At 41.8% G+C, this 14,961-nt stretch overlaps 1 protein-coding gene across 1 annotated transcript in view; it reads right to left on the bottom strand.

Moving 5' to 3' along the window:
• Positions 1-11,872: 11,872 nt before the first annotated feature.
• The window catches only part of LOC121539521 (protein transport protein Sec23A), a 36,427-nt gene continuing 33,338 nt past the window's right edge, over positions 11,873-14,961 (bottom strand). Inside the window, exons 15-18 of the mRNA XM_041848081.2 lie at positions 14,699-14,785; positions 13,929-14,084; positions 13,778-13,843; positions 11,873-12,841 (exon numbers count right to left, since the gene is read on the bottom strand). Coding sequence (XP_041704015.1) covers positions 12,752-12,841; positions 13,778-13,843; positions 13,929-14,084; positions 14,699-14,785 — 399 coding nt within the window. The 3' untranslated portion in view covers positions 11,873-12,751. The remainder of the gene's footprint in view (positions 12,842-13,777; positions 13,844-13,928; positions 14,085-14,698; positions 14,786-14,961) is intronic.

Genomic DNA, 14,961 nt, shown 5'->3' with positions numbered 1-14,961 from the left:
GGTACACGTCAACTATGACAGACAAAATGAGAATTTTTTTTCCTGAATATCACATTGTAGGATTTTTAATGAATTTATTTGCAGATTATGGTGGAAAATAAGTATTTGGTCAATAACAAAAGTTTCTCAATACTTTGTTATATACCCTTTGTTGGCAATGACACAGGTCAAACGTTTTCTGTAAGTCTTCACAAGGTTTTCACACACTGTTGCTGGTATTTTGGCCCATTCCTCCATGCAGATCTCCTCTAGAGCAGTGATGTTTTGGGGCTGTCGCTGGGCAACACGGACTTTCAACTCCCTCCAAAGATTTTCTATGGGGTTGAGATCTGGAAACTGGCTAGGCCACTCCAGGACCTTGAAATGCTTCTTACGAAGCCACTCCTTCGTTGCCCGGGCAGTGTGTTTGGGATCATTGTCATGCTGAAAGACCCTGCCACGTTTCATCTTCAATGCCCTTGCTGATGGAAGGAGGTTTTCACTCAAAATCTCACGATACATGGCCCCATTCATTCTTTCCTTTACACGGATCAGTCGTCCTGGTCCCTTTGCAGAAAAACAGCCCCAAAGCATGATGTTTCCACCCCCATGCTTCACAGTAGGTATGGTGTTCTTTGGATGCAACTCAGCATTCTTTGTCCTCCAAACACGACGAGTTGAGTTTTTACCAAAAGTTCTATTTTGGTTTCATTTGACCATATGACATTCTCCCAATCCTCTTCTGGATCATCCAAATGCACTCTAGCAATCTTCAGACAGGCCTGGACATGTACTGGCTTAAGCAGGGGGACACGTCTGGCACTGCAGGATTTGAGTCCCTGGCGGCGTAGTGTGTTACTGATGGTAGGCTTTGTTACTTTGGTCCCAGCTCTCTGCAGGTCATTCACTAGGTCCCCCCGTGTGGTTCTGGGATTTATGCTCACCGTTCTTGTGTTCCTTTTGACCCCACGGGGTGAGATCTTGCGTGGAGCCCCAGATCGAGGGAGATTATCAGTGGTCTTGTATGTCTTCCATTTCCTAATAATTGCTCCCACAGTTGATTTCTTCAAACCAAGCTGCTTACCTATTGCAGATTTAGTCTTCCCAGCCTGGTGCGGGTCTACAATTTTGTTTCTGGTGTCCTTTGACAGCTCTTTGGTCTTGGCCATAGTGGAGTTTGGAGTGTGACTGTTTGAGGTTGTGGACAGGTGTCTTTTATACTGATAACAAGTTCAAACAGGTGCCATTAATACAGGTAACGAGTGGAGGACAGAGGGAGCCTCTTAAAGAAGAAGTTACAGGTCTGTGAGAGCCAGAAATCTTGCTTGTTTGTAGGTGACCAAATACTTATTTTCCACCATAATTTGCAAATAAATTCATTACAAATCCTACAATGTGATTTTCTGGATTTTTTTCCTCATTTTGTCTGTCATAGTTGACGTGTACCTATGATGAAAATTACAGGCCTCTCTCATCTTTTTAAGTGGGAGAACTTACACAATTGGTGGCTGACTAAATACTTTTTTTCCCCACTGTATGTCATGCAATAAAATGCAAATTAATTACTTAAAAATCATACAATGTGATTTTCTGGATTTTTGTTTTAGATTCCGTCTCTCACAGTTGAAGTGTACCTATTATAAAAATGACAGACCTCTACATGCTTTGTAAGTAGGAAAACCTGCAAAATCGGCAGTGTATCAAATACTTGTTCTCCCCACTGTATATGGGAATATACTATACCAGACAAAAGTTGACACACCTACTCATTCCAGGCTTTTTCTTTATTTTTACTATTTTCTACACTGTAAAATAATAGTAAGGACATCAAAACTATGAAATAACATGACAGCTTTGCACACTCTAGGCATTCTCTCAACCAGCTTCATGAGGTAGTCACCTGGAATGCGTTTAAATTAACAGGTGTGCCTTCTTAAAATGAATTTATTTCCTTCTTAATGGGTTTGAGCCAATCAGTTGTGTTGTGACAAGGTAGGGGGTGTATACAGAAGATAGCCCTATTTGGTAAAATAACTTTGAAAGTTTCTTCAAGTGCAGTCGCAAAAACCATCAAGCGCTATAATGAAACTGGCTCTCATGAGGGCCACCACAGGAATGGAAGACCCAGAGTTACCTCTGCTGCAGAGGAGAAGTTCATTAGAGTTACCAGCCTCAGAAATTGCAGCCCAAATAAATGCTTCACAGAGTTCAAGTAACATACACATCTCAACATCAACTGTTCAGAGGGGACTATGTGAATCAGGCCTTCATGGTCGAATTGCTGCAAATAAACCACTACTAAAGGACACCAATAAGAAGAAGTGACCTGCTTGGGCCAAGAAACACGAGCAATGGACATTAGACCAGTGGAAATTTCTCCTTTGGTCTAGAGTCCAAATTGGAGATTTTTGGTTCCAACCGCCGTGTCTTTGTGAGAAGCATGTGTGGGTGAACGGATGATCTCCGCATGTGTATTTCCCACCGTAAAGCATGGAGGAGGTGGTGTTATGGTGTGGGGGTGCTTTGCTGGTGACACTGTCTGTGATTTATTTACAATTCAAGGCACACTTAACCAGCATGGCTACCACAGCATTCTACAGCGATATGCCATCCCATCTGGTTTGGGCTTAGTGGGACTATCATTTGTTTTTCAACAGGACGATGACCCAACACATCTCCAGGCTGTGTAAGGGCTATTTTACCAAGAAGGAGAGTGATGGAGTGCTGCATCAGATGATCTGGCCTCCATAATCCCCTGACCTCAACCCAATTGAGATGGTTTGGGATGAATCAGACCGCAGAGTGAAGAAAAAGCAGCCAACAAGTGCTCAGCATATGTGGGAACTCCTTCAAGACTGTTGGAAAAGCATTCCAGGTGAAGCTGGCTGAGAGAATGCCAAGAGTGTGCAAAGCTGTCATCAAGGCAAAGGGTGGCTATTTGAAGAATCTCAAATATAAAATATATTTTGATTTGTTGAACACTTTTTTTGGTTACTACATGATTCCATATGTGTTATTTCATAGTTTTGATGTCTTCACTATTATTCTACAATGTAAAAAATAGTAAAAATAAAACCCTTGAATGAGTAGGTGTGTCCAAACCTTTGACTGGTAGTATATATATATATGGACTAGAGCTGGGCTTCTCATCCAGTCTTTTTCATTGTCACACCATCTTTTCTAATTGTTATACAATCCAGTACTGAGACAGAGGAGAGTTACCAGATTTCTGTGGGTTGTGTCCCAAATGGCACCCTATTCCCTACATTGCCCCACAGGGCTCTGGTCAAAAGTAGTGCACTATATAGGCGATAGGATTGTGGCTAGAGTCCCTACCATCTCATTAGGGCCTTGTGTCCAGACCTCCATTAGCAACCAGCCCACCACAGGAACTAATCTCAGGATTACCCGTCAGGATTATAGTACAGCAGTCAATTAATTTAGCATTTTCTCCCGATGTGCATCTAAAGGTGAACGTATAGGCTACAGCACATGTTCAATATGTTGTGGAATAATATGGAAATAAATAGGAAAAGAAAGGAAAGCAAGGAGAGCACTTCCTTCTCCCTCAACAAAACCCATTCTTTGATGTGAGGAATAAGGAAAACAATGTCTGTTTTGATATGCCTTTGACCTTTCTAACCATCAACGACATTCCATTAATTTCAAAGTCATTCTGTAAGGTAAACAGCCATTTGATTAATCCCCTCCTCTCAGAATAGCGACAGTCATCAGCTCAGTGAAGGGACTGACTGACCGTGTCTTAGGCAGAATGACAGGCAGGCAGCACGACCTGAACAAGACTTGACTGGAGAGAGGAAGGGAGATGTGGGCTTCTTTCCAGGAAGATAGAGGACACACAGATGCCACTATAAATTACTGACAAGGATGTGATTTGACAAAAGTGTAAACACAACACACTGACACAATGTTCTCTTGTAATCTGAAATGTGGCTGCCTGGCCATGTATTATAGCAGTATTATTTATGCAGTCACATTACTTAGGCAACTGTCCTCTGCTGTCATTGCAATCAAGGGCTTGGAGGATGGAGTAACGGACAAACAGAGGATGAGCCTTTCTGCTCCGGTCCAAAGCAACACCACGTCTAATCCACTGTTAATTAGCTCACAGGAAATGGTTCAAGCCATGAAAATTGCCATTACATGAGGTGAAGCCAAGTTAGTGATTGCTTAATACAGCTGGCACTAACATCAGCTGATTTTTAAAAAAATATAGTTTTTCTTGAAGTGCATAGTAGCTAAATAAATCCATAAAATGGTTGACAGTCATATATATTTGTTATGCTTTCTCAGGGTGAAATGTCAAGAACACACAGGAGAGTATCATGAATGTCAGCCCAAACTGCTGAATTAATAGAAGAAATGCATGAGGGACACTGAAACACATGGTCCTATGTTCCTATGGGATTTGAGCTGTAGTAGTAGTAGCTTGCTCAGAGCGTCTGCTCTTTTCCATCCATCGGGACTTGAGAGTTATCATTACATTGTCATACTATTGAAGAGATATAATCTTTTGGAAGTAGAACTAAATCAACCACTTAATTTGTGCAAAGTGAGGCACATTGTTTTTCGTAATTGTGTTCAGTTTGATTGATTTCTCATATTGGATTGATTGAACTCTAGATAATTAATTTGACAGCCTTGGCAATAGAGCTAAGTCATGACCACTCAGTTGATTGGCACTACAGAACATCAATCTAAAATGCATATTTTCAGCTAAACGGTCAGAGATTTCTCTAACTACAGAAGGCTCCAGAAACAACAGAACAAATAATGCAACAAATATTGTGGTTAAACTCAAATTTACTAATTGATCATCTTTGTAAATGATATCATAGGTAGGACTGGTGGAGTTATGTCGCACATGCAGCTAACAAAAACATATGGAAATGTCTGCTCTACCCAAAATTACAATCAAATAATTGCAGCATTACCGCAAAAATGGAAGAGGAAAGAGGAAGGGGGTAAAAGTAAGGAACTTGTCTGTCAGCCCTGCATTAAAGACCATAATTGGTTAAAGAAAATTGTGATAAATAAAAAAGTATACCAGTTTCATTTAAGGACCAAAGGACTGACAACCGTCCCATATATATTGCAAAATAGTTGGGAAGAGATTGACGTACCGATTCCATGGCAAATGGTTTATGAACTGATACGCAAAACGACGCCGAATTCAAAACTTAGTATATTCCATTTAAATTATTATACAAAATTCTTGCTACCAATAGAATGTTATTTATATGGGGGATACAATCTTCCCACCTCTGCAGATTTTGCTGCGAAGAGACAGAATCATTAGATAATTTGTTTTGGTACTGTCCATTTGTAGCTTGTTTTTGGTTACAGGTCCAGGAATGGCTGAAGGATTGCAATATTTACCTGGAGCTAACCCTGCAGATAGCACTACTGGGTGATCTGAAAAGTCATAGTCAAATCGATCAATAACATAATAATACTTTTAGCAAAAATGTTTATTTTCAATCTGTAGAAACAATGAGAATAGAAGGGTTCAGAACTTTTGTGAAACATAAAGTTGAAAAATATATGGCATATAGAAATCCAATATGGAAGGTGTTAAGAGATAGATGGGAGGGGTTGAATGGAGCTGAAGGTTGGGACTAATAACAACAAGATAACTAATGTAAAACATACTGTGTCCATAATAAGTATATAGGTTATACGTTAAGAACTTTTGTGAAAGAGCACAGTTTTAAAGATATGGCATATAGAAGCAAACCGGATGGACATCATGAAAATGATCGGAGGTTGAGGGTAGAGGAAGTTCAGGAGTAAAAACAAACAAAATAGAACTATTGTCAAATTGACTGTGTCCATAAAATGTATATACAGTGGGGGAAAAAAGTATTTAGTCAGCCACCAATTGAGCAAGTTCTCCCACTTAAAAAGATGAGAGAGGCCTGTAATTTTCATCATAGGTTCACGTCAACTATGACAGACAAATTGTGAAAAAAAAATCCAGAAAATCACATTGTAGGATTTTTAATGAATTTATTTGCAAATTATGGTGGAAAATAAGTATTTGGTCACCTACAAACAAGCAAGATTTCTGGCTCTCACAGACCTGTAACTTCTTCTTTAAGAGGCTCCTCTGTCCTCCACTCGTTACCTGTATTAATGGCACCTGTTTGAACTTGTTATCAGTATAAAAGACACCTGTCCACAACCTCAAACAGTCACACTCCAAACTCCACTATGGCCAAGACCAAAGAGCTGTCAAAGGACACCAGAAACAAAATTGTAGACCCGCACCAGGCTGGGAAGACTGAATCTGCAATAGGTAAGCAGCTTGGTTTGAAGAAATCAACTGTGGGAGCAATTATTAGGAAATGGAAGACATACAAGACCACTGATAATCTCCCTCGATCTGGGGCTCACGCAAGATCTCATCCCGTGGGGTCAAAATGATCACAAGAACGGTGAGCAAAAATCCCAGAACCACACGGGGGACCTAGTGAATGACCTGCAGAGAGCTGGGACCAAAGTAACAAAGCCTACCATCAGTAACACACTACGCCGCCAGGGACTCAAATCCTGCAGTGCCAGACATGTCCCCCTGCTTAAGCCAGTACATGTCCAGGCCCGTCTGAAGTTTGCTAGAGTGCATTTGGATGATCCAGAAGAGGATTGGGATAATGTCATATGGTCAGATGAAACCAAAATAGAACTTTTTGGTAAAAACTCAACTCGTCTTGTTTGGAGGACAAAGAATGCTGAGTTGCATCCAAAGAACACCATACCTACTGTGAAGCATGGGGGGTGGAAACATCATGCTTTGGGGCTGTTTTTCTGCAAAGGGACCAGGACGACTGATCCGTGTAAAGGAAAGAATGAATGGGGCCATGTATCGTGAGATTTTGAGTGAAAACCTCCTTCCATCAGCAAGGGCATTGAAGAAACGTGGCTGGGTCTTTCAGCATGACAATGATCCCAAACACACCGCCCGGGCAACGAAGGAGTGGCTTCGTAAGAAGCATTTCAAGGTCCTGGAGTGGCCTAGCCAGTCTCCAGATCTCAACCCCATAGAAAATCTTTGGAGGGAGTTGAAAGTCCGTGTTGCCCAGCGACAGCCCTAAAACATCACTGCTCTAGAGGAGATCTGCATGGAGGAATGGGCCAAAATACCAGCAACAGTGTGTGAAAACCTTGTGAAGACTTACAGAAAACGTTTGACCTGTGTCATTGCCAACAAAGGGTATATAACAAAGTATTGAGAAACTTTTGTTATTGACCAAATAATTATTTTCCACCATAATTTGCAAATAAATTCATAAAAAATCCTACAATGTGATTTTCTGGATTTTCTTTTCTCATTTTGTTTGTCATAGTTGACGTGTACCTATGATGAAAATTACAGGCCTCTCTCATCTTTTTAAGTGGGAGAACTTGCACAATTGGTGGCTGACTAAAAACTTTTTTCCCCACTGTAGTATGTATAAGCTGGAAGTAGAGGCCTAAGCGTTGTTATTCACTAGTTTACTCCAATTAGGGGAGGGGTGGAGGAGTTGGAAAGTAATAAAGGAAATTATATTTTAAAATAGGATATGTATACAAAAACTCAGCAAAAAAATAAACGTCCTCTCACTGTCAACTGCGTTTATTTTCAGCAAACTTAACATGTGTAAATATTTGTATGAACATAACAAGATTCAACAACAGACATAAACTGAACAAGTTCCACAGACATGTGACTAACATAAATGGAATAATGTGTCCCTGAACAAACTGGGGGTCAAAATCAAAAGTAACAGTCAGTATCTGGTGTGGCCACCAGCTGCATTAAGTACTGCAGTGCATCTCCTCCTCATGGAATGCACCAGATTTGCCAGTTCTTGCTGTGAGATGTTACCCTACTCTTCCACCAAGGCACCTGCAAGTTCCCGGACATTTCTGGGGGGGAATGGCCCAAGCCCTCACCCTCCGATCCAACAGGTCCCAGACGTGCTCAATGGGATTGAGATCCGGGCTCTTCGCTGGCCATGGCAGAACACTGACATTCCTGTCTTGCAGGAAATCACGCACAGAACGAGCAGTATGGCTGGTGGCATTGTCATGCTGGAGGGTCATGTCAGGATGAGCCTGCAGGAAGGGTACCACATGAGGGAGGAGGATGTCTTCCCTGTAACGCACAGCGTTGAGATTGCCCGCAATGACAACACGCTCAGTCTGATGATGCTATGACACACCGCCCCAGACCATGACGGACCCTCCACCTCCAAATCGATCCCGCTCCAGAGTACAGGCCTCAGTGTAACGCTTATTCCTTCAACGATAAACGCGAATCCAACCATCACCCCTGGTGAGACAAAACTGCGACACGTCAGCGAAAAGCACTTTTTGCCAGTCCTGTCTGGTCCAGCGACGGTGGGTTTGTGCCTATAGGCGACGTTGTTGCCGGTGATGTCTGGTGAGGACATGCCTTACAACAGGCCTACAAGCCCTCAGTCCAGCCTATTGCAGACACTGATGGAGGGATTGTGCGTTCCTGGTGTAACTCGGGCAGTTGTTGTTGCCATCCTGTACCTGTCCCGCAGGTGTGATGTTTGGATGTACCGATCCTGTGCAGGTGCTGTTACACGCGGTCTGCCACTGCGAGGACGATCAGTTGTCCATCCTGTCTCCCTGTAGCGCTGTCTTAGGCATCTCACAGTAAGGACATTGCAATTTATTGCCCTGGCCACATCTGCAGTCCTCATGCCTCCTTGCAGCATGCCTAAGGCACGTTCACGCAGATGAGCAGGGACCCTGGGCATCTTTCTTTTGGTGTTTTTCAGAGTCAGTAGAAAGGCCTCTTTAGTGTCCTAAGTTTTCATAACTGTGACCTTAATTGCCTACCGTCTGTAAGCTGTTAGTATCTTAGCGACCGTTCCACAGGTGCATGTTCATTAATTGTTTATGGTTCATTGAACAAGCATGGGAAACAGTGTTTAAACCATTTACAATGAAGATCAGTGAAGTTATTTGGATTTTTACGAATTATCTTTGAAAGGCAGGGTCCTGAAAAAGGGACGTTTCTTTTTATGCTGAGTTTATATGTATATGTATGTATATTTACGTATGTATACAGTTGAAGTCGGAAGTTTACATACACTTAGGTTGGAGTCATTAAAACTTGTTTTTCAACCACTCCACAAATGTCTTGTTAACAAACTATAGTTTTGGCAAGTCGGTTAGGACATCTACTTTGTGCATGATACAAGTAACTTTTCCAACAATTGCTTACAGACAGATTATTTCACTTATAATTAACTGTATCACAATTCCAGTGGGTCAGAAGTTTACATACACTAAGTTGACTGTGCCTTTAAACCAGCTTGGAAAATTCCAGAAAATGATGTCATGGCTTTAGAAGCTTCTAATAGGCGAATTGACATAATTTGAGTCAATTGGAAGTGTACCTGTGGATGTATTTCAAGGCCTACCTTCAAACTCAGTGCCCATGAGGGCTGGGTCTGCAAGGCAGTCTCCCAGCACGAGTTAAGAGTGGGAGACGAACCACGTTGGGCTGCTCTCTGCACTCTCCGGCGTAGGGTGTTAGCAGCAAAAAACCCACAATGGATGCATGACCGGGGGTCGTCAAACTCTGCTTCCCTGTGTTTGACACCCAGGCAGACGACACACAGGGAGTGAGTGTTCTTGCCCGAAATGGTCGTCCCGCATACATAGTAATGGGTGTGCTGGGGCCTTGCTTGGTACCAGAGTATGTGAGCGGAGTTGAGCTGTCGGATATTCCACTCATCGCTTTAAATAAAAAGTTCTGCCCTTACAGGAAAATAAACTGCCGCTCCAAATTCGCTCCATTCATTTTTTCTCTCTCTTAAAGATCATTTAAACTAACACCATCTACTTTTGTGACTATGAAGTAGACTATTAAACAGTAGGCTATTAAACAAGGACCTACCTGATGATATGCAGCCACTGCAAAAAAAAAAAAAAAAAAACTTGCTTTTTCTCTCATCTATTGATGATCAGATACTTCAGTTGTAACTGTAGATCTGTAGCCCTCACATTTTACAGTTGATAGACAACTTTAGCACTGTTGCAAACACTCTTTTTTAAAACAATAGCCTATATACAAATCCAAACGTCTCGGTGCTGCTGCATAGGCTCATTCGTTGTCTTGCTATCAATTACACAGGCTGTGTGACCTATTTCTTGGTCGACTCATAACATCTCTGCACATTAGTGGTGGGGATAGTCTAAATAAATACAACAGAATAGGCCTAATAAAAGAACAAGGAAGGAAATAAAAAATGCATGCCCAGAGCTCATGGATGAGCAGTACCAGAGCGAAATTGGAGCGAGAGAAGGCAGACGCTACAACATTTTTTAAACCCACTCCACGCTCTACTCCGCTCACATCCACCGCTTGGTACCCCCTGGGCCGAGCTAGCAGGTTCCACGGCTCCAAGAAACAGCTAATCCGAGAACAAACAAACGTTGCCAGCGTTCGTCACTTGGTGTAGTAGCCTAGCTAGTTAGCCAAGTGTAAACCAGAGAAGCTAATCCTATAACAATGTCAACGTACCACCGAGTGGCGCAGCAGTTTAAGGCACTGCATCGCAGTACTTGAGGCGTCACAACAGACCCAGGTTCGATCAGCCGGCGGTGACCGGGAGACCCATGAGGCGGCGCACAATTGGCCCAGCATCGTCCATGTTAGGGGAGGTTTTGGCCGACCGGGATTTCCTTGTCCCATCGCGCTCTAGCGAATAATGTAAACGTAGCTAATGTTCGCCATGTGGGCTAGTTGCCTAGGTAGTTAGCACAAAGTTAGCTAGCGCTATGTTGGTCTTGCGACGAACAAAAGCCTGGCTCTCGACCAATAAGCAGCGGCGCTAGGACTGTCGGTCTAGTAATTCTACCCTTCTGTAGAAAAGCCAGTAGGTAGGATAGCCAGGTTAGCGAAGCCTTGCAGCTGAGCTAGCCAAATCTCCGCAGCTAGCGGTGTGACGCTAGCTACAACAGAAGGCAAAGGAAGAAAAGCAGTGAAGCAAATTCTTACCCTAAGCGAAAACTTTCCTTTCGGTAAAGTCAACCAATACAAAAGACGAGAGCTGATAAGGTTACGCCGCTGAGCGCAGGGTTAACGGCACACCTGTGAAGAGTTCATCAGATCAAGTCTGTGAGGAAGAGCGGTGAGAATGATCGGAGGGCAGGCGAGTGGCTTTTCAGTATTTGGGGAAGGGTTCCCTCATTTGCCACTCGACCTGTTGTTTTTTGTGGCCTTTATTTACTTTGAACAAATAGTACACGAAGATCTTATTAGGGAATTATGAGTAATTTGCCCTATGTAACCTGTAACATGTGACCAACAATGCCTTATGTAGGTTTACAAGAAAATATGCTGCTTAATGCAAAAGCTGACTCATCTCTCCTCAAATGTAATTTCAGGTTGTGTAATTTTGAGCGTTTGTACACCAGACTATTGAGTAACAATAGATACATTTTGGTCTGCTCCAGTAAAAAGCTGATTGCAAAATGGCTGTGTTGTTATTGTACAACTGAAAGGCCACACAGTGAACGCTCTCCCTCTGTAAATAGATAACCTCTGTGAGAGTTCAGTGAGATATGTTGTGCTCATCTCAGAGACTAGCTTTGTATGGATGTTATATCCTGCTTTCTTTGAATCAATGTTCTATTATGCTTTCTTTGAATGGCTGAATCTCAAATCTACTAAACTTTTCACAAAATAACATTTTGCCATTTAATTAAACTGCTGTGGTTCTCTTCAGTTCAGTTTGTGATTGTGCTTTACTATGTCAAGGAGAACAGCAGCATGTACGAACATACAAGTTAATAAAAACAGATACAACTAGTTAATGACAACAACACTCACAGTAAATCAGAAACATTAATTTTAACAAGGTATTTTATTAGAAATGTCAGAAATAACACTGTTAGTAACAAAGCAGAAATTATATCAGATCCAGAGAAAAGGGAAGGCAGCTTTCATACCCTGCTATACTCTGTATAGTGGAGCATGTTATTACCACAGTCTGTATATTATCCTAGCATGTTTATTTTACCACAATGAGTGTTTGATATGAATGACTAACATGAATTAGATAGCACACACTAAACGGTCTGAAATAACCCATTATTCTGTGGCGTACGCAGGGAGAAGAACAAAAAAACACTTCGCTCTAATTAGATTCCGTTGTATTGGATTCTCTAATCTGTACCAACCGACTTTACGACACCCACTTGTTCTCTTTCTGTAGCCTGCCACTATGACATCTCTGACTGACTGGATGATAATATTATATATTTCTCTGATACAAGATACATTTTTTTTTTTTTTTTTAAGAAACACAAACAGAAAATATATAAAGTAACTCCATTGAAGCATCACAATAAAATAACTGACTGGATGTTGGGTTAGTTAGTGATCTGGGAGGAAAGTACATCGACATGAATACCAGACTCATCTTACGATTCATATACTGATCTTGGACCAAACTTAGCTAGTAGGCAACAATTGATTTTTTCTTTTTACAATCATTGACCACAGACTAGTGTAATAAAAAGGCTATACTGCAGATCATTCTCTGTACATAGTCACTTTCCTGTACAAAGCTCTTGGTTTTCAATATAAAAAGGAGGAAGAGGTATCCTCTTTTGGATGTTGACTCCCATGTATAGTATTAGTTGACTACTGTTGAGCAAACCTGGGTTCATTTAGTATGTGTGTTGATGATGCTCAGTGGTTACCATGGCGTCGGTCTCAGTCTCAGGCAGCGCTGGACACAGCCAGCTTCTTTAGGTGGTCCATGAACACCTGTAGACTGACGTCATCTGTCAGGATGGGAGCACCTGACTCCTACACACAGAGAGGAGGAGAGTGGAATTCAGTTATGGGCAATTCCACGATAACAGAGTGACACAGATTTTTCAGTTTAAATGTCAAACAAACCATATAACTCTATGCACAAAGACTACATTTAACAATTTCCACAGAAAACTTCACACACATTTACTTGAAGAACAGTGCAGGATGCAACGTTTGGTGACAGAATTATGGTTTGTGCTGTCACTATTACCAAACTTTGGATCTGCACTGTTCTTCAAGTAACAGTTTAGTTTTTTAATTGGCAGTGGGAATTGTTAAAAGTAGTCCTTGTGCATATAATTGTATGGTTTGTTTAACTTTACAATCATTGGTTTTTGTTTGACATTTAAAGTGAAAAATCTGAGTCTGTGTCACCGTTACCATGGAATTGCCCTTATACAATCTTGGGAAGTAGTTACATCTTCATTCTCCACAACAACAAAAAAGTGGGAGGACTACTCATTTATTCAGAATTTACCTGCTTGTGTAAAGAATACAGACAACAAGTAGGAGTTGTAGAAAAATTATGAGTCAAGAACAGGAGTAGAATTGTGTGCGTCTCAAAAGTATGTGTGACTGTGTCCATGTAATAATCCAGAAGGTTCCACAGGTCCACTACTGTCTCCTCTAATAAGCAGTAGTAGCAGCTGAAAGCCTTGAAAACCAAGTACAGGGTCTCCTTCTCTCCAGCCATATAATGACTTTCATTATTGCTAACACACTCGACCCTACGCTCCTCCAGGACCACCAGTCATTATTACACACATACAATACACGCCATTCAGAAAGAGGCAACGTGCTCAGCCTTTACATAAAACCATACTAATAACACCATCCTTAGCAATTTGGACTTTTTATGAATAGTATCTTCTTCTAGTTCCTGGGCAAATGACAATAGAAAATAGACAGTAGAAAATTAAGTCTTACCTGGCCCCATGCATACATATTGTTGTGGGTTTGTGATGGGTTTACTTTAGATAGCAGGAATCGAGCCTAGAACACAACAAGAACATCAACACAGGAGGTTGTAATAGACTTTACAGTTGACATTCACAGAAATGTTTGTGTGTGTACACACCTGTGATCCGCCATGCTCTGTGTCTATGTAGCGGGGCATAGGGAAGCGGCTGTGGAGGATCTCCTGGGCGTCGTCCACTGGAGCCTGCAGCAGGTGGCGGAAGTTCTCGTACTCTGGCAACTCCTGGTAGCCTGCCTTACGCCACTGAGAGACAGTCTGATGGATAGACAGAGAGAGAGGGTTAGAGAGAGACAGGGGGAGGGTTGGCGAGAGAGAGAAGAGAGGGAGAGAAAGAGAACGAGAGGGAACGGGGACAGTCAGTCAGAGTGGTCCTGAAGACATGAAGAATTACATGAAGACCTTTACAGAGCTGAGAAATAGATAAAAGGAGCATATTGGTTTTGCTTGACTTCACTTCAATAGCAATCACTGGATTTGATTTCAATAGGAAACACAGTCTCTCTTCATAACAGTGCATCTCACTGGATTATTGGCCATTGAACCCCACTCTGACATTATATTGAAGATCTGTCTGTATTCAGAATCGGCTATTGATCTCTCATCCACTGCTCACCCATCTATTCACAAATGTCAAATAAGGACAATAGTATCTGGCTGCAACCAGAAACTAAATCAGTCTAGCGTTACGATAAAATCACTTGATAGAGAGAGAGACGCCTCTCACTGCGTGTAAAGATGGTAGCTGTGTGAGTGGTGAGACCATTAAGAGGACATGGAGGGTCATGTCCTGGCCTGTCACCGATGACGACAGTTTTTAAGTAGTCTGTGAGTGGCCATGTTGATTATGATTTGATGACTGATGAATGTACCTCTCCATGGTAGATGAGGATCTGGAAGAAGGTGTCCATGAGAAGGATGCGATCAGGAAGGATACTGCTGCTGTCCAGCAACACAGGCTAGGGGGAGAAAATACTGTTTTAATTTTACACCACCTTGAAATTATATAATAAGCAGGATACTGAACACAGGCTAAATGGAGAGAAAAGAGATACCGTTGTAAACCACTGCCCTCCAAACTAAATGGTATCCTTCTAATTCAGATCCAATCAATAATGCTGTTTCAAGATTAAAC

The sequence above is a fragment of the Coregonus clupeaformis genome, chromosome 25 (genome assembly GCF_020615455.1).
Source record: "Coregonus clupeaformis isolate EN_2021a chromosome 25, ASM2061545v1, whole genome shotgun sequence".
NCBI classification, from domain to species: domain Eukaryota; kingdom Metazoa; phylum Chordata; class Actinopteri; order Salmoniformes; family Salmonidae; genus Coregonus; species Coregonus clupeaformis.
This window is presented reverse-complemented; position numbering and strand designations above follow the sequence as displayed.